At 32.8% G+C, this 24,359-nt stretch overlaps 3 protein-coding genes across 3 annotated transcripts; 1 reads left to right on the forward strand and 2 right to left on the reverse strand.

The window, feature by feature from the left end:
• Positions 1-4,488, forward strand: LOC100783691 (anthranilate synthase alpha subunit 2, chloroplastic). The gene is made up of 11 exons (XM_003555790.5): positions 1-284; positions 370-551; positions 630-819; positions 1,254-1,405; positions 1,499-1,614; positions 1,733-1,979; positions 2,064-2,120; positions 2,324-2,476; positions 2,767-2,847; positions 3,663-3,749; positions 3,969-4,488. The coding sequence occupies exons 1-11, from the start codon at positions 170-172 to the stop codon at positions 4,290-4,292; spliced, it is 1,704 nt and encodes a 567-aa protein (XP_003555838.1). The 5' UTR covers positions 1-169; the 3' UTR covers positions 4,293-4,488.
• Positions 4,489-6,122: 1,634 nt separating this feature from the next.
• On the reverse strand, positions 6,123-8,191 carry LOC100784222 (probable prefoldin subunit 5). Its single transcript, XM_003555791.4, has 2 exons — positions 7,755-8,191; positions 6,123-6,381 (listed from the first exon to the last, which is right to left on the reverse strand). The coding sequence occupies exons 1-2, from the start codon at positions 8,139-8,141 to the stop codon at positions 6,298-6,300; spliced, it is 471 nt and encodes a 156-aa protein (XP_003555839.1). The 5' UTR covers positions 8,142-8,191; the 3' UTR covers positions 6,123-6,297.
• Positions 8,192-12,173: 3,982 nt separating this feature from the next.
• LOC100800443 (transcription factor TCP7) lies at positions 12,174-14,233 on the reverse strand. Its single transcript, XM_006605782.4, has one exon. The coding sequence runs from the start codon at positions 13,940-13,942 to the stop codon at positions 13,214-13,216; it is 729 nt and encodes a 242-aa protein (XP_006605845.1). The 5' UTR covers positions 13,943-14,233; the 3' UTR covers positions 12,174-13,213.
• Positions 14,234-24,359: the final 10,126 nt, after the last annotated feature.

Genomic DNA, 24,359 nt, shown 5'->3' on the forward strand with positions numbered 1-24,359 from the left:
AGCCCAACCCAATGAAAGCGTAACCATGAACGGCACGTGTAGCGGAGTACTAGGCCGCCGTTACACGCTACTGCTGTCCGTCGTCACCGTTTGAATTACCCACCGCTACTTTGTCGTCATTCTTCTTCTTCTTCCCTTTTCATTGACCTTTTCCTTCCTTCGTCCTCCAATGGCGACTGTTCCGCACCCATTATCCCTCGCAAGTGTAGGTTTTGCTAACCGAACCTCCTCCATCTCCAGATCCACTCTCAAATGCTGCGCTCAATCTCCTTCTCCTTCACTAGGTCATTCTCCTTCTCGCTCTTTTCTTTCTCTTTATTTCTCTCACTCTCCAATGCTTCATCCACCGTTTACTTATTCTTCCTTCAGTTGACAACGCCCAGAAGTTTCTCGAAGCTTCCAAGAAGGGGAACGTCATTCCTCTCTTCCGCTGCATATTTTCCGATCACCTCACTCCGGTGCTTGCGTACCGGTGCCTGGTTAAGGAGGACGAGAGAGATGCTCCGAGTTTTCTCTTTGAATCGGTCGAGCCAGGCCAAATTTCTAGCATCGTGAGAACGCTTTCTATTTTTGTTTTTGTTTGAGAATGTGTTGGTTTGTGTACTGATTTATGCGTTGACTGTAATCAGGGACGGTACAGTGTGGTTGGAGCACAGCCGTGTATGGAAATTGTGGCGAAAGAGAACGTGGTTACTATTATGGACCACGTGGAAGGGCGCAGGAGTGAGGAAATTGTAGAGGATCCTCTGGTGATTCCTCGTAGGATCATGGAGAAGTGGACGCCTCAACTCTTAGATGAACTTCCTGAAGCGTTTTGTGGCATGTGAAATTGACTCCTAATCCTAATTCTCGTTTCTTTATCACTTTGAATTTTTATATGCTGTGAGTGTTACATTAAAAAAATATTTTATACTCTCGCCCAATCAGAAATCATGGCCGTTATGACTTACTTTTTAAGGTACTTTCCGTATATAATGTAAAACTTCTGACAAAGACAAACTCAGTGCATCCACTTATTTACTGGATTATCTATTTTTATTATAGTGTACCACTGACTCGGTGGTGGTTGTGTAAAATTTTACTGTGTATAAGCAGCCTCAATCACTGATCAGGCTAACTTGTTTCCTTTTTTGTAACTTGATTGTTATGCAAAGAGATTTCTGGTTATTCAATAGAGATTTCTTGCTTGCTTCAAATGTTTTGAGATGGAAAATGAGTTTCTATTTTGTTTGTGTGTCATTTTCTCCTTGCAGGTGGTTGGGTAGGGTATTTCTCTTATGATACAATGCGCTATGTAGAAAAGAAGAAACTTCCATTTTCTAATGCCCCAGTAGATGACAGAAACCTTCCTGATGTTCATCTGGGCCTTTATGACAGTGTGATTGTGTTTGATCATGTTGAAAAGGTACTCTTTATGTTTGATTGACAGGTGCTGTGCAAATTTGATTGTTGCTTGTAAGAAAAGCATATGTTATTTCTTTGACTTTGTTCAATCCAGAAAGCATATGTGATTCATTGGGTTCGGGTGGATCGATATTCTTCAGCTGAGGAGGCCTTCGAAGATGGAAGGAACCGGCTGGAAACTCTAGTATCTCGGGTGCATGATATAATTACGTGAGTAAGCTGTTTTCTTTTTCCCCATTGCTTTTCTTCTTGGCTTAACATTTCAGATTAAGGTCAAGGATGACATTTTTTGGTTGCTAAGTTTAATTTCAGTATCTACAAATTTCAGCCCAAGGCTGCCTACAGGTTCGATAAAGTTATACACTCGTCTCTTTGGTCCTAAACTGGAGATGTCAAACATGACAAATGAGGAGTATAAGAGGGCAGTATTGAAGGCTAAAGAGCACATACGGGCTGGTGATATTTTTCAAATTGTACTAAGTCAACGTTTTGAACAGAGAACTTTTGCAGACCCATTTGAAATCTACAGAGCATTGAGGATTGTTAATCCTAGTCCATATATGACTTATTTACAGGTTTGCCAGTTTCTCGTGCCATTATCTTTTTATTAGTTAGTTTGCATTCAAAAGTTAACTTGTTGAAATATATACTGGTATCAGGCCAGAGGAAGTATTTTGGTTGCTTCAAGTCCAGAAATTCTTACACGGGTGAAGAAGGTAACCTTGTGCAATAATTACTCAAATAGTTGGCTTTATCTTCTAATCTTCCTCCACAATATCAATAATCTTAATATATGCTTATAGTTAGCCTTGTTCTTGTTTATTAACCCTTTTTATGATTCTTAAATTTTAATAGACCATTATGAACTTCATTACAGGTCTAACAAGTATTAATAGGCATTTCATATCCTTTTTTACAGAGAAAGATCACCAATCGGCCCCTTGCTGGTACTGTTAGAAGAGGAAAAACACCAAAAGAAGATATCATGTTGGAGAAACAACTTTTGAATGATGAAAAGCAATGTGCAGAGCACGTAATGCTAGTTGATTTGGGGAGAAATGATGTTGGAAAGGTATAATATAGTTTTCAATTGAAGGAATAATGTCCAGAGCATGTATGTGCAAAGCAAAATTTGAATCTCACGCACCTTGTTGAAGGAATCAATATTTCGTAATTCATAACACTAACCGTATTCTACATTCTATTTTGCTATTAAACATATATCTTTATCTTTATATATGCATCACACAGTTGCTTTGCAGTTGGGTAGTTTATGATCACACTTTTTCTAAATTGTGCATGCTGCTGTAAACCGTTTCTTTTATGTTTTAGCCATGTGCTTAATGCAAGATGAATATGCAGGTCTCCAAACCGGGTTCTGTTCAAGTTGAAAAGCTTATGAATATTGAGCGCTATTCCCATGTTATGCACATCAGCTCAACAGTAAGTTCCTTTAGCAAAATATGAAAATTTGGAAATATGTGTTTGAATATGTGAAAACTATGTCACAATTATCCTTTTTTTACTGCATGTCACAATTATCTTAAGAATTTTTTAGAGTATCTTAGGTTATCTCTTGGGATTAGTTCTTCTTTCCTTGGTTTTCATATTTCCTAATTATATCACAACGGATACTAGTCTGCCAAATCTAAAGGGCCACAAGGCTTGGGTTGAATTTCTTGGAAGTTCAACTTTTTCATAAAATGACTCCGAAGCTTTTGAATAGGATTCCCACTTGCTTTTGCTTAATCCTTTTCATTTATCGTCTAATCTGCAGTATTTATTATTTTGGTATGTCAAATTGTAAATTTTTTTTTTCCATTTTCTTACAAAGTCACCTATTAGTATACAGAATTTCTTCTTCAAAATCCCCTTTAGGAACCTTGAGTCTCCTTGCAGGTCAGCTCCTTTTAATTTGGCTGTGGAAGTGGTCATTACTTGTTGATTAACAAGGATTTTGTCTCGATATGTGTATAATTTGTTGCTAGAAGCATTTCCCTGTCTCTAGCATGTCTCTTCAGTCTTCCCATCGCATGAGCAGAATTTTCTGATTAAAAGTTTCCGTTCTTCCTATGATTTTCCTTTTGTCTTGTAATTTCCACTCTTTCAGAAACATGAATGATACGGGTGCTAGTAAGCTAGAGTTTCTTCTGGTTTTACTTGAACCATTTCGTTTTATGCTGTTTTGGTTTGGCGGGCAGAAATGAATTCCAGTGCAGAAACTTTTCTCAGATGATGATTAACTGTACCCTTTGCAGGTCACAGGGGAGTTATTAGATCACTTAACAAGCTGGGATGCATTGCGTGCTGCTTTACCTGTTGGTACAGTTAGCGGAGCACCGAAGGTAAATTTTAACACCCTTTAAGACCGTAGCATTCATTTTTGCAGGCTCTCTCCTCACGGATGTAGTTTGTAATATATATTTGCACTTCCCTTCAGTTATCACTAAATATCTGAGAACAGAAAGATATCCTTTGTTGAATGTCACTAGTTTTAGATTGCAGTCTTGGTTCGACTTGTTTGGTTGTAAATTGTTCTCATTATTATGGTTTCTGTAAAACAGGTCAAAGCCATGCAGTTGATTGATGAGTTGGAAGTCGCAAGAAGGGGGCCCTATAGTGGGGGATTTGGAGGTATATCATTCAATGGCGATATGGACATAGCCCTTGCTCTGAGGACCATAGTTTTCCCTACAAATGCTCGTTATGACACAATGTACTCCTACAAGGATAAGAACAAACGCAGAGAATGGGTTGCCCATCTCCAGGCTGGAGCGGGAATTGTGGCTGACAGTGATCCTGCTGATGAACAAAGAGAGTGCGAGAACAAAGCTGCAGCTCTTGCTCGTGCCATTGATCTTGCAGAATCTTCATTTGTTGATAAATAATTTGGATTGATCCATCATCAGTGATGCTCCTTGATAACTGAGGTGTGCATCCTTTTTAAATGGTAGAGAGGAAGTTTGTGGTGTGGGCAGATGATAGGGGATATGAATTACGGAGAATCTGAAACTTTGATAATGTTATGACAGAAGTGATGAACATAATAAGGTATTTAATGATAATGACAGCTTTGTGACTTTAGTTAAGTCGTCGTTTTAAGAGACTTCAATAGCCATTTCCGTCGGTCCATCTTAAACCAAAGAAAGGTGCCTTTGACGGAGTTTCTTTTGCTATCATAAAATCTCACCCTACTGAACTTGAAAATAGTTGCAAATATTTGTGTTCTTTATCCAAGAAGCACCTTGTTAATTAATAAACGACTGCCGTAGTTCTGTTTTCGGTTGTGATTCATATGAAGTTATATGAAACTGCAACATCTGGGATTAGGAGAATTCATGAGGTTAGGATCAAAACTGCACCGACGTTCAATTTGGAGTGGTAAATAATGAGGTTTAAAATATGGTTTATGAATGACTATTTTTTGGGTAATTTGAAACGGAATTCCTACAGAAACCATAGAATTAAAATTCTCGATAACAACAGACTTTAAGGGATGCTTGCATTGTTTTCTTTCGTTGGGCCAATTGCAAGTTACAACCCATAGTTGATTTTTGATTTTTTGGTTAAAATAATTGATTCCCATAATGTAATGTTATCATAATTTGAATTTTATCATTACAGGATTTTTTTAAAATATATTTTCACAAATAAAATTTGATCCTAAAATAAAAAATAATAACGTCAACTCCGATCTCTATCATTGCAGACACCTGCAAGATTGCCAGCAAGTCCCACCTTAAGGCACCAACCTCCTTCAGCGGAACCTCTCATTTCCAGAACCATCATAACCTGAGATGGATTTGTGATTTGGGGTTGTTAATTCATGGGTTCTTATTTTGTGGGTTCTTGAATTGTGATTTAGGATTCTTGATTTGTGGGTTTTTGATTTGGGATTTGGGGTTGTGATTTGTTATTTGGGATTCTTGATTTAGGGTTGTGATTTGTTATTTGGGATTCTTGATTTAGGGTAGTGATTTGGGATTCATGATTTGTTCTAGGTTATGTTCTACATTTAGGTTCTGGGAGTTGTTCTTGTGTTTACAAAATGGAGATGTCCTGAGAGAGAAAAAATTACGTTTTGTGATAATTTTTAGCCACTAAAAATTGTTCTTGACTCCATTAGGCAATCACGGCACAGTGACAATACAGACCAAACTGGGTTGATTAAAATAAATGAAGGACCAAAGTGAACTTTTTAATAGATAAAAGGATCAATTTGAAAAAAAAAAAAAAAGAAGATCAAAGACTAAATACATCATTTGGCCAAAATAAAACCTAAATAAGCAAAATATATAAGAACCAATACCTTAAAGGCTTAAACATTAGAGGCCAAAATTCATGAGGAAATGTAAGAATCGATATCTGACGGAAAATAAAGACCAAAATCTTAACCATGTAAAACTCTAAAAGTTGTCTGTTTGTCGTAACCTCGTTTATTTACCTATGAAAAGGTCGACCGCAACACCAAACGAACACTCTAAAGCTATCCAAATTATTGCGTTAGCCTAGAGGAAACCCTTCCCTCTTCCCCAGACTAACACAATATTACTCGAGGACACCCTTCTCTACCCCCACACGCAAGCATATTTCAGGAGCAGCTTTGGTGAAATTAGAACACACCAGAAAGGCCAGCAAATAACACTTATAACGGGAACTGCAACAGTCTTCTCTAATAAGAGATAATGTACTTGAAACACCAGTGTAAAATTCCTAAATACCCTCTAAATTTCAATTGTCATTGATTTGACTCCATTTTCTAAATACACATCCAATAGTTCCAAGCCAAATTTTGGAGGTGCCAACAAAAAGGGAGTTTTCAAATAAAAAGTTTAAATAGTTCTATGGTACAATGCATTGAAAGAAAACAAATAAATTCTATACCAACTACTTTTAGGATGAAGACGCTAACTGCTTCAATTTTGCCTGCAAAATAACACCAGCTTCATCTGCCACATTTTTCTTTTTGGATGCAACCTGCAGTGTGAATTGTACAAATTCATTCGTCTTTTGGATAAGATGAAATCTAATATGGAATTCTTCTTAAATTCATTGAAAAGGCAATGTGAAAAAAGTAATTGACTTGAACAAAGTGGGGGGGAGGAGAAATGTTGTTGAGTCCATTTTCATTTTACAAACAAAATAACATTTTGGGGCAAATTTTTTTCCTAAACAGATTATTTTTTATAATTGTTGTTAATGGCAGATAGCAGCCCCTGAAAGGAAGCCGAAAATCTGCCATAAAAATTACTGTAGAATAATACACATCACACACATTTTTTTTATTGGTCAATGTTAGTTGTGTTTGTTAGTGGGAGAGATTTGAACTCACCAACTCTCCCTCCCCCCTTCCCACTTCAACCACAAGTCAATCTTATAACTCTCTCTCACACACACACACACACACATATATATATATATAACAGAACAGGATATCAAGCATTTGTCTAGAAAATTTGTACTATGCTGCAAGGAGGCTTGACTAATAAAGAGAGAGAGAATATCCATGGAAGCAACCCAAAAACCTGCTATAAGAATATATGGTAGATGGCATTCCAGCCTATGGCAGAAGCAGGGTAGCTATAATAAATAAAATTATAGACAACAATCTAGAAGCAAGTTGTAAGAAGTAAAAGTTTAAAACTCGTAAAAAAGTACACAAGCCACGAACTTGCGAGATAATATCATAAGCCTCATAGCATTAGTTGGGATGAACAGAGAGAAATTCAAACAGCACAGAGAAATAAAGAGCACACAGAAAAGGAATAAAGAGAAACAAAGAATTGGAGTAAGAAACGGAAACAAAATAAAAGGGACTAATGAACAGAGAGATTGATTACTTGAGAGAACCAAATCAGTTGATTGCCTGAGACCTGAGATGTTAATAAAAATGGTTTTCCAGTTTGGGGTCAGATTTAGCAAAACAGAAAAGAAGATGTGAGGCCGCACGCTGGAATTCCAGGGTTTAAAACACCTAGAATGTTTTTCTTTTTTCTCTCTAAAGAGTAATTGCTGCCTTTTCTACCATTTCCATGGTCACCACCATGAGTGCTACGGCAAAAGTGGCCATCAGAGTGCAAATTCATAGCCCTGTAACGACATTTTGCAGGAAATCTGCTATGCTAGAGTGTCCTAATCCACCATGCTCGTATTTAACAACATTTATATTTAGGTTTTAACAATCGCTCTCCGCAATAGAATAGCCACATTTAGTATAAAAACACATAATTACCACATCCAGTCCAACAATTTAAGCGAAAAGCAAGCAAGTTAGCACTAAAACCAAATATGAAATTGTCAAGTCAAAACACAATATAGGTAATAGCGTGTGTAACAGGAAAGAAAAGTACCTCGACGAGTTGATCAAAGTTAGATTTGAGCAAGTTGATTTTGCGGTCGCAGTAATCTTTTCCTTCGGGCATGGTTTTCTCGATGAAGTAGCCGGTGCCGACGTCGACGAGGACGTGTTGGGAGTCGTGGAGGGTGGCGGGGACGTAGAGGGAGGCGGTGAGGGGGACGAGGATGTGGTTGCCCTGGGGGCGGAGGGAGAGATCGTTGAGGGCGGAGGAGGCGATCTCGAGGCGGGTGGTGGCGGTGCGAATGTTGGAGAGGCTGTCTTGGAGAAGATTAACTTCCAGATCGGCTTGCTCTTTCACCGCCTTCAGCTGCTCCACGCTCATCCTCTCCAGACCCATCGAAGAACCACTCCCACTCTTCCACGAACCAGAAGCTGCCATCTCTCTCTCTCTCTCAAAAACCCTTCGATTCGATCCAACAACTGAATAACTCAAATAAATACTTGACTTAATTTTTCTTTTTTCTTTAATTTTTTTACAAATTTTATTGTAAAATCTGTAAAAATACTGTCCTATTAATTTTTTTATGACGTCATAAGTTAATTGATTACGAACGTCACTAATACATTGTCGTTTAACACTAAAATGGAAAAAAAAAATCTCTAAAGGAATAATTATTTTAGAGAGTCCAAGAGTTTATTTAAACCTTTAATTTATAATATGAAAATAGATTGCAAGAACTGAAATATTGACTTGAAATATTTTAATTTGAAACTTTTTTATTTTAAAATAAACCTACACTTTATTGTATGAGATTACAAGCAATATTATCTAATCTCTAAGTTATGTTTTATTTATTTTTGCCTTTGTAGCAGGTTTCGGACAAAATCATGAACGCAAAGTGAACTGAAGTATGAAGGAAATCATGGAACCAAGGAAAATGATTGGGCAAAAACTCATGCGTTCGATGCAAATAAATTACTGTCCTATTTAATTTGCATTCCAAATGAACTCATAGAATTAGGCAAATCAAGTCATTTAGGTTTGAATCAAGTCGAGTTGGTCAAATTTGTCTGACTCCTGTCCATCCCTATTTACTCATGCCATCTTTGATTATTGTTAATTTATTTAATTGCATTTAGTCATGATAATATTTCAATTATTAAAAATAAGAAATTTGTCCCAAAATCAACATAGTAACAAATTTCTTCCTTGGTCTTATCTTCGACATCTCCATAACAATAACAAATCCATGTTTTGCTCATTTTGAATGGCAAAAACGTGAAATTGTTAATAATTTTCCACTTAACAATACTGACATAATCATAATTAGCAACCATATTTTTAACACTTAACATTGAATTGTTTAATTTACACTTGTAGTAGTAAAAACAATACATGGGTTATTACAAAAATTGAAACATATTTTTGTTTTGTTAAATACATTATGAAAACACATTTCAATTGTGTTTGGAAGAAAACCTAGACGAGAAAAGAAATAAAACTCAATAACAATGGATGTTAGACGACTTCAAAATGTGAGCAACTCTTTCAATGGATGTGAGCAACGGAAGGGGAAGGGAGTGCAAATAGTGCGAGTGGGAGAAGGGGTGTGTTGCTTTCCGGTAGAGAGTGGGTTTTAAGAGGAATGTTAAAAGGCAGAGGATAGGAATAAGGGTAATATTGCTATTTAGAAATTAAAAAAGTGGGATGTGAGCTTAAACAAAAAAGGGGTGTAAATAACATGGTCCTGACATTGTTACAGGAACTATTTTGAAGAGTTGATCTTTTTTTGTTTTGTTTTGTTTCTTTGGGTCAATGAACTGAATAAAGAGCTAATGTTTTTTTTTCTTTTGTCAATTGAGGTGTATCTAAATTTCCTTTACACATCTCTCTATAAAAAATGATATCCAACTAGGCAGGAAAGCAAAGGAAGACTGAACAAATACAAACTGGATTTGGATACGGCCCACACATATACACTGTTGCAACTGGGTGCACCAATTACGTAACCCAACTGCAACAACCCTAAAGAATAATGTGGGTCCAGAATCAGTTTCCAAGTAAGTTAAAAAAGTGAGTGCTGCTCGCCGATGCACCCAGCACTAACCACGAAAAGATAAACTTGATCCGTAAATCTTTTACAAATCAACTTGATCCTTAAGTCTTTTACGGATCAAGTTGATCCGTAAGTTGATTTTTAAGACTTACGGATCAAGTTGATCTGTAAGTCTTTTATGGATCAAGTTGATCCGTAAGTCTTAAAAATTAACTTACGGATCAACTTGATCTATAAGGGGAGAAATTAACAGGAACAGTTTTATCATTTTAAAAGAATGTTGAGTGCATCAGCAATAATATTGGGTGCACCTAACAACACTCTCAAAAAATCCATCATACGAGGGTTTAAAAATGGTTCCAAACCATAACATGGTTTTTAACTTTTTTCACTGCGACATTTAATTCCGGGGACCCTTCTGTTTAGCAATAATTAAGAAAACATGTTGGCATCCCTAAAATGAAAACCCCACCAATAATCCATGCATAGAGAAATACAAGATGAACAAAATGATGAGTTGGTATACTCGATTTGGGAACTTGGAGACAAATCCTTTCATCTTAGTTTTTCACAAGTTTCGTCATGTAAAAATTGTGTCTACTCTTTATATTATAAATATTTTCATATTTCAATACGTCCCTACCGCAAATTCTCTTATGTTCGTGATAAAATGATAAAATCATGTTTGACTCTTATCATGTAGTAGCAACTTGCAACCAAGCTGACATAATGTGATAAAATGATAAATTCATGTTTGACTCTTAATATATTAATTAAAATTCAATTCTTGGTCATATTTATTTATGAAGAAAAAAAAATATTGTAAACATTGTGCACCTACTATTTTATTTATTGTTAATTTCAAATTTTAACAAGACTGTATTATTCTTTCATGTGCATGATAAATCATTGATAAAAAAAAATGTGCATGATAAATCATGTTTAATAAATCTTCTTATGTGTACTATCTTGTTATGTACAAGTAAAGCCTGAAATTTCTTCTGGGGGCGAAAGTGGAATTCAATTCCTTCATTTTTCACTGCAAATATCATTTAGTTAAACAATAATAAAGCATTCATCCAATTAACTACCCACCTAATTCAGTTAAGTTATTAATGTATTTGAGAAGATATTTGGGTTAATTTTTAATATTTTTACTAGTAAAAATTTTTATTTGACGGTTCGATAAACATTTTTTTTATAATTTCTCATTTTTTTGAAACATTAGCAATATTTTTTAAAACATTAATTTCTAATTTTTTATATTTTCTTTTTATTTTTATTCTCATTATATTTATTCAATATTTTAGTTATCTTTATTTAAATAAATTATGATTTTTTTTATCGTTTTATACTTTTCAACTTTTTGAATAGTATTTATAATTTAATAAGTTACTTTTAACTTTGCTACCAGTTAATTTTTTAACATGAACATAACCTCTGCCGGGCATCTTATAAATGCTTAGGTGATCCCTTTTGCCAATTGAACTCAGCTCTCAGCATTGTGTTAAATTTGGTTTGTGAGGCAGATAAGGCAGGGTGCGGAGGCAAATGGTAGCTTCCAAGGGTGTGGCAAAAAAAGTCAAAGTCATAACAACCAGATTAAATATGCCATTATTGAGATACAACACATCACCCAAATTTGAGTTTTATTTTATGTATGTATAAATAACAACTCCAGATTGATTGTTGCATCAAATGCACCAAGACCATGTTTGTTTTAACCCAAAGGTGAAACATCAAAAACACAGTATTCCTCTCGACTTATATATAAGAAAAAAAAATATTTTGAATGTTGGACTTAAAAAATATAAATAAATTCAATTAATTTTGTTATATTCAATTTTATTGTCACTAAAACACTCTTTATATAATTATAATTCTATTTTCAGCGACTCATCTTTTATTTATAAGAACAAGTTTTAATGAAGAAAATTTTAAAAATAATCTTATATTTTACTTGAAATTAAAAAATATACGAATTAACTTTCTTATTAATTAACGTAAAATTAGTTATTTAACTTCAAATAAAACATGTGAGTAAAATTAGTTATTTAACTTCAAATAAAACATGAGAGTAGATCTTTATTTTAAGACTGGAATTCTGTACCTAACCATATCTTCAATACTGAAATAGCCAGAGTACAAGTTCCCAGAGAGTACCATGAAATTACAAAAACTGGCAGAAAACCAAAGATACTCCTATGAAATCAAACATGGTGGTAAGTGAGCATCAAAACACCTAAATGAATTTACTCCTATAATATAATATTGCTAGGCCACACCACATTCAAAAAATAAAAGGGTCAATTTGGCTACAATAATTTAAGAACAGAAAGCACACTGAAATAATTGAATCGTCATGATGCAGCAAAACGAGTTCATGTGAACATAGAAACAAAGAAAGTGACAAGTGAAGAAAAGATGAGTTTTTTATTCAAATCACTGGCACCCCAAAACAATCCACTTACATACAAGAAAACATTATTCTCACGCTGATCAATCTAATAAATGGCTAAGAATTGAAGATAAAAATCTCAAAACAGAAGTCAGTCATACGGAGTACAACCAGAGCTTTCTTCTTCTTTTTTTCATCTTCCACTCACCAGTCTCATTTCTGAAAACAACAAAGACCATCAAGGAGTGTGAAAGTGGAGGAGATAGGGTCAGAGAGCATAAGTCCCCCGCAGCTGCACCAAATTCACAACATGACCACCTTACATGAACCTCAATCCCTCAAAACATGCCCCCAACAGCATCCAAGAGACATGAATTCTCAACCCAAGTTGGAAAGTATTAGGGTTCTCCAACATTCTGGAAGTGACAGTTGAACTTTGGAAACACAATTCACTCGCCTCAGAAACAAGCTTGCAATCACTAATTACCTCAACAGCAACCACAGCCACCACCAAACGTGTAGACCCAGTCAGTCAAAGCCCAAAACCCACTATGAAAGTGAAACAGAATCAACAATGCAATCCAATCCATGCTCTTCAATTTGAAGAAGTGCAACATTACATTACAAATTCAACTGTACTAGCACACGGACCAAGCTTCTGAAACCCAATTCCAGACTCAATCGGTACCAATTTCTCACCATCACAATTTCACAAATTAAATCATCAGTTCATTACATTCTCCCTTTTTCTTCCTCCTCTCCTCCAACAAAGCACCAGAATCTAAAACAATTATCCAACATCTAAAAACCTAGTTAAGTTTTCCAAACCAGCAGGAAGTAAAACAAAAAACCCTAATTGAATGTCTTCTTAATTGATGGACTTCTCCACTCAAAATCTAAGGGAAAACCTAACCCTAAGAATCTCCTGCTTGCCACACACAACAAAACAGCAACCACAACACGAGAATATGTATATATACGGAAGAAAAAAAAACACCACCACCACCACCACCGTCCACAACCATCCTCACCGCCACCGTTGAAGAGATGTCACAATCAACGAGGCTCATCGTCTCTCCGACCAGAATTCCCAGGTCCACCTGACAATGAAGCGAGCAAATTCAGATGTCCCGGAAGGTAATTTCCCACCCTCGCCGCCAAAGCTTCTCCGATGGCCAGCTGCTGCTGCTGACGGTGGTGATGAGCGAACAACGAAGCCTGCTGCTGCTGCTGCTGCGGCACCGACACCATTTCGGGAGCAGCAGCGGCGGCGACAAAACTCCAAATTTGTCCGAAATCGGGCCAGGCCGGGACGACCCCTGGTCCGGGAGGGGCATACGGCCCCACGAGAGAGGGGCCCACGGAAACAGCTTCGTCTTTGGAAGAGTCTTCGTCGGTGCGTATGCGCTTGCCGAGGATGAAGGGAGTGGGAGCGAGTAACTGGGGCTTGTAGTCGGAGGTGGAGGAAGGGGAGGAGAGGGAGACGGAGGAGAAGCTGGCGGGGATGGTGCCGGTGCCGGTGGCGGCGATGACGGAGGGCTCGGCCTGACGGAGGAGCCACTCGATGGTTTGACCGTCGGACTTGTGGCCAAGCTCGCGCGTGAGCTGGAACACACGTGCGGCGCATATGATTGGCATCCTTATGCGGCGCCCGCGACCGTCCACCTTGCTGTGACGGTCCTTTGACGGCGGCTTCTTAACGGCTAACGCCTTCCCCCCTTGCTGTTGCTGCTGTCTCTGCGCCTCAGTGATTGCGCCGTTAGTGGTGCCGTCGGAGTTCGACATGTGATGGAATTGAGAGAAATTGAGAGTTGAAGGAAGGAAGGAAGTAGCTGGTGGAGACAGGAGGAGGGCACGTGGGTGCTGGACCCCACTACGTCCCTGTCTCACGCGCCTTCCTTCACACCTTCCATTTCTCCACAACTTTACCTTTTTCCTCCTCCTTTCTTCACTTTAGGGTTTCTCCAAACAAAAGAAGTTACTACATTAACAAACAAAATGAAAACACACACTCTTTGTATACTTAGTGCATGTTTGATTTTTTGTTGAGAGAATCCCAAACAGAGCTTCAAATCCTAAAATAGAACCAATAATTTTTATTTTATTTTCTCAAATATAACTAGATTTTAAGCAATTAATTTTTTATATTTATTATTATTGAAAAAATACATGGACATAATTAAAATGTATTTTTAAATATTTAGTAAAATATTATACTAAGTATACTACAATAGATGAAAATGATCATATATATTTTTAATCGAGCTTAACAAATATTAAGTCTATTGAAATTTTTAAAATTTATATGTATATAATAAAATTATTAATATTTGAAATACTTGATAGTATATTAAATATAATTACATTAAAATTAAGAAAACTGATTAATTATATTTTTAATTATAGTCTAGAAAATGTTAAGCCTATCAAAATTTATTATGATTTATTATTTTTTTATGTAATAATAGTTATGTAATGTCTATATTAAATATATAAATAAAAAATATAAGTATAATATATATCAATTTTATAATTATTTAAGATTGGGTGTGTGTTTTTGTTATTGTAAATATTATGTTAACATGTACTACCTATAATTCAGATTTTTTATTATTATTACTATTAAGGTATTAATTTATAAGAATAAAAAATTGACTCTTAAGAATTTAATTGGAATCTATTATTTTATTATTATAAAAATTGTATAATAATTATATCAATTTAATCAATTTAACTTTTTACTTTGAGCTAATATCATATTTCAAAATCAAAATATGGTAATTAAATTGGTTACATTAATAATTATTATTAAATTAATAACATGTATTTCAAAGAGATGAAGATTATTTTTGACACAACAATTAATATTCTTTAAGAATGATTTTGTCTTTATGCCATATGCTTTTTAAAAACATTTATATATTTTTTAAAATCGTAATTTATTTGTAATTATTAATAAACATTGAAGTATATAATCAATAGGTGTAAATAAAAGAATAAAAATGAGAAGGAAAACAAATTGTGTTAAATGAATTACATAAAAAAAATATGACAAATAAGAAAATTAATGAATAAGAAGTAGGGTTATAACAATAATATACTCCCTTTACATTTTGTTAAACAAAAAAATATAGTAAGTTGAACATACAAAGTAAAGTTTAGATTATTAATTTTTTTTGTTCAAAATGAGAAAAGATAATATAGTAGTAGTATAAGGAAAAATATAAGAATATGTTTGAAAATTGAACAATAATTATCAAAATATAAAATAACACAAAATAGTAAAATGAGAAACGTGATATTTATTAAAATAGTAGATGAGTCTGAGTCTTCAATCTATATCTCTCATCAAATTCATTGGATAATGTAGTGTTATAAGAACTTTATATTTTTATCTGCACAAAGTGTCATTGTTAATTTTGAATGAATTAAAACATATTGAAAGAAAGTGTTAAGCCAAAAAGAGAAATAATGAGCAAATGAAATATTTGTGAAAGTGTTAATTTTATTTACTGGCAACATACTTCCATACAGTAGCATGTATATAATTGTTCTGAAACAAACATTATAAAAATTAGCATGAAAGAATGTATTACATGATTGTAGTATAAAAAATGTGGTCTTGATATTTATAATATTTATGAAGTGACTAAAATAGACACGTTAACAATAACATAACGTTCCTGTAATTTTTCTGTCGCCATAACTTCTTGTGATACAACATAATGTTTCTTTAATGACAAATATATTTTTAAGAAAAAAACGCACCTAGAGGAAACATTTTTAATTATATTTTTAAGCATGAGTACTTGGTAAATTGAATTGTTTATATACAAAAAGTGTCATATTACTTGTACGTCAACTAAAATATATTGAGAGAAATAAAGCGTTAAGTAAAAAAGAGAACAATGAGCAAATGAAATATATGTGAAAGTGTTAATTTTGTTTAATTATATATGGGTAGCATAATTTCCTATAGTAGCATGTATATAATTACTCTAAAACAAACATTATAAAAAAAAATAGTATAAAATAATCTCGTGAATAAGAAAAAATTATTACTTACTCTTCCTCAACATTTTTGACAGTAACTAGTGGTTTGCTTAAAGCAGTCATTGTTTATTAATCTTATCATTAGTGAGAATTTCCATAGTTCCATTATCATTATATTGGAAGTAGTTATTACTAAAAATGTTTAAGAAAAAAAAGACCAATAGAAGAAGTATGCAAAATGCAATAAAGATTTTTTTTTTTTTTTTGCAAAAACGTGATCTTGATATTTATAATGTTTATAAAGTGACTAAAAAAAATAGGCACGTAAGTAATAACATAATGTTCCTGTAATTTTCCTCTCGCTAACTTCTTATAATATAACATAATATTGACAACATTGAATCAAGAAAAAAAAAAAACTAACACATATGAAACATTTTTAATTATATTTTTAAGCATATAATGGGTACTTGATAAATTGAATTGTTTATTGCTATCCTGAAACCAATTATTGACAACATGAGTTGAGTTTTCATGTTTGTTCCATTTTCTTTTCTTTTCTTTTTTATCTATTTTGCAGAGGAATAAACCAAACCTTTTCATATTCTTTATAAATAAGAAACATGCATTAAAAATAAAAAAAATTACGAATATTTTCCAGCTGTGCTAAATAGTATAAATGATTTGGGTAAGATTTTTTTTCCTTTCAAAATAGTTGTTTCAATGTAATTGGTTTAAATGTTAATTAATTAATTTAAAAAAGGCTTTGCCTTAAATTTATGACCAATTTGAGTTTTTTATTTTTAAGACATTCAATTTCAATAAACTTTTTAATTATTTTATTAGTTTCTCTTTGTGTTATTTTAACCTAAATTGTTAAAAACGGATAATTTATTATTTTATTTCTTTAGGGAATTAATTAAGTTTGTAAAAATCTAATAATGAACAATATTATTCATAACCTTTTAATTTAAATTTATTCAAACCTAAAATACTAAATTAAATATTAATTTTATTCATATTAATATTAATTAGTAACATTTTATTTATTATATATTTTCAAATTAATATTTTAGAATAGAAATTAAATAATGAATTATTATATATGTATGTATATTATTTTTTTTTTTAAATGTAAGAATTTGGTCTACAAAATTTTAAAAAATAATATTTATATAAAGTTAAAGATTTTAAATTTATTCATATCTCGAATACTAAATTAAATATTAATTTTATTCACAATAATATTAAGTAGTAATATTTTATTTATTATAATTTTTTTAAAAATTAATATTTTATTATAAAAATTAAATAGTAAAATATTTTATATATATATAGTATATCAAATCAATGATCCTTGGTAAATTAGAATTTTAATCCAATGATTGACAAAACTTTAAGCTTTCTTTACATATAGTATATTAAATCAATGGTTGTTGACAAATTATAATTTATATCCAATGAATAACAAAACGTCAAGTTTCCTTTACATATAGTATATCAAATAAATGATTTTTGAAAAATTAGAAATTCAATTCGACAACACACAAAAATTCAAGCTTCCTTTACATATAATATATAGATAAAACTCAATTATCTATGCTTTATTTAATGAGAATTTTTCTAAAATACCTTTCATTTAATAAGACCAAATTTTTTTTTATGTTTGATACCAAATTTCAATGAATGATAATTTAGAAATTTTTTAATTAAAATTAACTAATTTTCTTAATAAATGTGATATATATATCTTTCATAGAACATGGGAATACATGTCTGTTATTAACCAAACACACCCATTATTAAGTTTTGCATGAATGCTAGTAACACTCTTTCTAATAGTATTGGTTATTATATGATCAACTTAATTTATTGGAAATTGTCAATTTAAGTGAGACTCACTTATAAATCAAGAAAAATCATTAAATGAAAAATATAACCTACTAAAATTAAGAATTTCCAATAAATTTTAATTAATCATAAAGACTGTGTCTCCTTATAATATAAATTGTTTTCGTTTTTTTAGTAGTGTTGCTCATGTGTAAATATCACCCTTTCTTTCTCATAATAAAATTTGATCTTCATAAAAATTAATTAAAATAAATCTTTGTTGTGGTGTTTTTAGCTATTATTTTCAGGTGAAATAAAAGTTATAAATATTTTGTTTAATTAGTTAGAAGTAACCATATTAGTATGAACATTGTTATAAGGTGTTAATATCTTCTTTACCCGCATGATAAATTCTCGAATTCAAAATTGGTTTTAAAGATTGTTTTCTTAAAAAAAAAATTATGATATTTTTCTTAATAAAGGTTGACCTAGAGAAAAACACTGTCTCATAGGATTATAAAGTGGTTTTCAGGATAACTTAAATTCATGCTTTACATAACTTAGTGGTGTTTGATTGTAAATTATAATTGATAACCATTGTTAGGCATGAGAATAAAACTCGTGTATCCATCCAAATTCGTTCCGATTTTGAAGGGGAATACCCGAGTTGACCGAGTACAGGTTCGTGTTCGGGGATTATTCAACTTTTTCGATCGGGGTTGGGGTCAGAGACGAGTATATCACTATCCGTCCCATACCTATTCTCGTACCCGTTTCGATGATAAAATTATTAAAATTTTATTAATTACTTGTTAATTTTTTTTTTATAATTTTTTACATAATTTAAGATTCTTTTCTGGATGATTTTTGTAGACAAATGCTCTGCAAATACAATTAGTTAAAAATAAATGTGTAACAATCAATTTTTTTAAAATTAGATTTTCAATATAATTTTTTTTACAAAGAAAAAACATTTACAAATCTAAACTAGAAACGAGGCAGAAATGTGGATACCCGATACCTGACGAGGGTACAGGTACGGGATAACAAATTTTAAGCCTTTGGATATCGAGGACGAATACAAATATGAGTATATGTTGAGGAGTCAAAATCGGGGACGGGGGAGGCAATACCCATCCCCACTCCACCCGGTTGCCATGTCTAATCATTATCTTATTATATGAAAAAATATGGACAAATACAAAAAAAAAAATGTGTATGCTTAGTTTATAAAATTAGGAAACAAAATGAATTTATTACCCAGGCGTAGCCGGGTACAGCTACTAGTTTATGATCACAAATTCACGAATAAGATGTAACCATCCCTATTGAATTATTCGAACTAAGATCTTAAGGGTGCATTTACTTGTATTTTTATTTTCTAATTACAAAACTGCTATCTTGTTTGTTTTTTCTTTTTGTTTTTAAAGATTGGTACATGTTATACTAAAAAGTATTTTTGTTTTTTTATTTCTTGAATAAATCTTGAAAACAAGATAATATTGAAAATAAAGTGACAATTTTATAATTAAAAAGCAAACAAAAAATAAAAATATGACATAAAAACATAAAACGCCTCCTAAGTTTTTATGTTGAGACTAGTATGGATATATAGAGACAAGAACAAAATCCAACATTGTTCAAAATATAATTTGAGGCGATCAATTGACAGAGTTTTTGTCTCTTGTTCTCTCAGCCCCATACTCACATTCACCCAAAAGCAAGTAAATGTTGCTTATCACAAATCACAATATTGAAATTTACACACAAACAGAGACAAGGTATAGTGTGTAATTGTATTTCCATTAAAAATTCTGTTCAATTCAACAATTTTCTTCAGTCACATTAAAATGTACCGAATAACATGTAAACGGCTATTCAAACACATCTATAGACTACATTGAGTATATATTCGACTACACTTATACCTTTGTCACTGAGGTTGGTAGATCAAAAGAAACTAAAGTAATTAAGTACTATCCTATTAGAATTCGAATTGTATATTATCATTACTTAGGTACTCCTTTGTTTTATTATTATTCTTAAGTGCTGATACGGATTAAAAACTGTAAGTTCTGATTAACTGAATGCACACAATTATCATACATCATGCAAGATTTTTCCTTTCAAAGTACACGAGTAGTAGCGGTTTATACGGAAATTTGTTTAAGTAACCAATAATTAAGAGGTCACGATGTTATATCTAACGCACACGGACATATATTCCATATCTTAAATAGCTATTTTCATGCGCTGTCTCTTGCCTCTTCTGTAACATATTGATACTAAATAGCTAAATTATTGATATTAATATATGCATTATGTGTTTCCTAACCACTACGATTTTGTTTTTTTTAGTGAAAGCAACTAAAAAACGAGCGATTGATAATTATGTCAAGGATTTGATCCACCCCTTTTTTGATTTGCATACTCCCACTTCTCCGCTTGAAATGATGGAGCATTCCATACTAGCCCATTAAAATATTGGATCATAGTCCTATTCCTATATTTTTTATATTGATACAAGGAATCAACTCACATATTCTTTTAAACCCTATTCTTTAATAACACAGCATTCAACACTTAATCAATAATCAAAAAGAAAAAAAATGCGTGAGGTATAACACTGCCCCATAATATATATATTAAATTCCTTATGTGTCAACTATGTTTGTCAAACTTCAACACTTCTGTAGGGTTTCGGGGCTTTTCATCAGTTCTGATAAATTTGCCATATACTCAGTCGGTATTAGGCCTCATGAGCTTTCTCATATTCAGCAGCTTACTGGATTTAACTTGGGTGACTTTCCTTTTAGATAGTTGGGTGTTCCCCTTTTATCATCTAGATTAAATGTATGTCATTATGCTCCCTTGCTTTCCAAGATTACTGGTCTGATTCAGGGATGGAGCAAAAAGTCTTTATCTTATGCAGGTAAGTTAGAGTTGATCAGAGCAGTTATTTAAGGAATTGTGAATTTCTGGATGGGTATTTTTCCTTTGCCGCAATCTGTTCTGGACCGAATCAACGCTTCGTGCCGTAATTTTCTGTGGGACAAAGCGGATATTGGCAAAAACAAGTCCTTGGTTGCTTGGTCAGTAGTTTGTTCTCCGAAAAAAGAAGGGGGTTTAGGCCTTTTTAATCTCAAGGACTAGAACCTTGCGCTTCTTTCCCGTATCTTGTGGAACTTTCATTGTAAGAAAGATTCTCTATGGGTTCGGTGGGTTCACCATTACTATTTCAAAGGGAGCGATGTGTGGAATTACAATACTTCTTCATCAGATTCAGTTTTGATAAAGAAAATCATTCAAATAAGGGACTTTATTATCTCCAAAGAGCTAAGTACGGAAGATGCCAAAAAGAGGATTCAATCTTGGAGCACCAATGAACAATTGCTTGTTGGCAAAGTCTACAAATACATTAGAGGTGTCAAGCCTACTGTTAGTTGGTGTTCTGTTATATGGAACCCAACAATCCCCCCTAAGATGTCTTTCATTCTGTGGCTTGCTAAAAGGAACCAGCTGCTTACTCTTGACAAAGTTATTTTTTTGAACAAGGGTTCCCTCTGCCCTTTATGTTCAAATGAAGCTGAATCAAATGCTCATTTGTTCTTTTCTTGCAGAAAATCTCTCTAAGTTTGGGCTTACATTCGTGATTTGGCTTCTTTTCGCAGGCGTTTCACTTCTTTACAGCGCATTACTGACTCTTTGATTAGGGGCAGATCCACATCAGGTGTTCAAGGAAAATTACGTTGTCTGGCTATAGCAATTACAGTCTACTGCATCTGGCTGTCTAGGAACAAGCTGATTTTTGAAGATTATCAATTTTCTGTAATAGAGGTTATTAGCAAGATTAAGTTTCTTATGTATAGACAAGCACACCTGTTGCATTTGTTTTAGCATCTTGATATAGGCCTTCTTGTATTAGGGAGACTTTTGATTTTCTCTAGCTGCGGAGTATGTCCCGTTTATTGTTGTATCATTTTGGGTTTAATATAATTTATATTTTTCCCAAGAAATTAAAAATTGTTCTATTTAAATAAGTTGATAACATTACTTGTATGAATATCATCTTATGATAGCTAGATTTTCCCAACATGTGTACTCTAGGTGTTGTTTGGTGCACCCAACAGTATTGCTGGTGCACCTAGTATTTTTTATTAATGTCCAAAATTTCTCTGACTCGTTGTTCCTTTTTAAGTTATTTTTTCTGATTGAGTGGTGATCCGTAAGTAATTTTTCACATACAGATCAACTTAATCCGTAAGTATGAAGTTCATCTGTATAAAGCATACGGATCAAGTTGATCCGTATGATTTATACTGATGAACTTCATCCGTATTGGTTTTTTGGTTTTTGTAATTCCTTAAAGTTTTATTTTTTTAATTATTAATATGTTAAATTATCATTTGTGCATTAATTTTTTTTATTATTACAAAATTTAATATATACTAAATTTTGTAATAGTAAATATTTTTTATTTATAAAAAATATACAGATTAAATAATTCGTATGATACATATTAAAATTAATTGTCACAAAATTTATTATTTAAATTTACATGCACATTAAATATGCATTAGAAAATTTTAATGTTATGTATAACAACATTATTTATTTTATAATGTAATTGGCTCATTAACTTAGTTGGTTAAAACGTTGTGCTAATAACCTGAAAGTAGGTATGATAAAAGGGCAAAATTGAAAAAATGCGATTTCACCGGGTGCGCGTAGCAACATCCGTGTACTCCGAGTGTTATGGGCCAGGTACGTTTATCATAATGGACAAAAGCTGGCCTTCCTTTTCTTATTTCTTCCAAAAACGTGTTTATTTTATTTTTCAAGTACTTTAAAACAGTAAAAAAATATTTTAAATAAGAAAAGTAACATTCTTTAAATTATTTTAAGAGTAAAAAACAAAATAATCACATTTTTTAAGAATTAAAATATATATTTTTTGCAAGGAAATACTAAATTGTCGGGAAAAAAAATATTTAAGAAAAAAAAAGGGAAATTGAAAGACGCCATTGGAGAATCTACAATACCCGACAATTAAATTAAGAGTCTGTCAAACTCACCGGAATTGAGATTGTGAAGACTTTGGATTTTACATGTCAGAAATTGCAACCTCACCGTTACAATACACGACAATTCATGACTTTTGAAAACATTTAGATACATTAATATTATTAAATGTTACTTGATATGGAGCTAATTGTATAAGTTGCCTATTGTAAGCTCATGGAACAGTGTTCCATGCTTTTACATCATACGGATCGTACGAAACAATGAAACTGAAAAACAAACAATAGTAGCATAAATAAATAGAATTTAACAAGGTATTGAAAAGCATACAAGAGGAAGCTTATGTCTCCAAAGATGTTAATTTTGTTCTTTTATGTAATACCTATATGTACACGGTTTTAGCCCCACATATAGTTTCTTTTCCTAGTCCATTCACACACACGTAACCAAGTATTGCTCTGGATGAAAATAAAATATTTGGACTACCCAATCTACCAGTATAGTAATTCCTTATGCAAAATTAAAGGTTAGTTTAAGTAAAAATATATATACATATAGGCATGAAAAGCAAAACAATAACCCAAGTGTGTACCTTTGACATTCTAGGCAGAGGGTGGTGAAGCAAGCAGGGCAGCTAAGGACAGCATCAGCGTCACGACGCCCTTGTCTTTTTTATCAATCCACTTTTCATCCTTATCATCAAGATCTGGGTCATAAAACTCTGGTTTGGTTGTGTAGTCTATTCATCATCATCAGAAACTGGTATTTAAATTAAATAAACAAAAATAAGATGGTTAGCTTAATGCAGGATCATATGTTGCAGATGCTGCAGGGATTTATAGGCAGTAAAGAAAGGATAACTTTCTAGTTTCTAGCTATAATCTACCAGTTGAATGGTTATAATGGCAGCATTGAGGTCTGAACCTATTTCATCGAGCAAACACTCAAATTCCAAACTACTGCTCATCCTAGTGGCTTGTAAAACACATTTTTAAATCAAAGAATAAACTACAACTGCAAATGCAACATCTACAAACACCATGCAATTTATTGGGAAAAGAAGAATTTAATGGCATTAGTTAATTGGCAAATATGTATATCGAGATCATAGATGCTGGCATTGAAAGGGCTGACTTCAATACTGATGATAAAAACTTCAAAGCATGATTGCAAAAAAGCAAACAAGAGTACAATTAGAAAACCGTGTCTGACTAACCTCAACCTCAGTAAATGCCAAGCACACAATTTGAGAAAAAACTGGACAGAACTTGCTGGTTTGATTTAAAGACCAGTGAATTGTTCAGGTATTTCCAAGCAAACCTTACAAAACTACTCAAAGATCGGTTCAAAAATTGAT

This window comes from Glycine max, chromosome 20 (assembly GCF_000004515.6).
Source record: "Glycine max cultivar Williams 82 chromosome 20, Glycine_max_v4.0, whole genome shotgun sequence".
In the NCBI taxonomy this organism is placed as follows: Eukaryota; Viridiplantae; Streptophyta; class Magnoliopsida; order Fabales; family Fabaceae; genus Glycine; species Glycine max.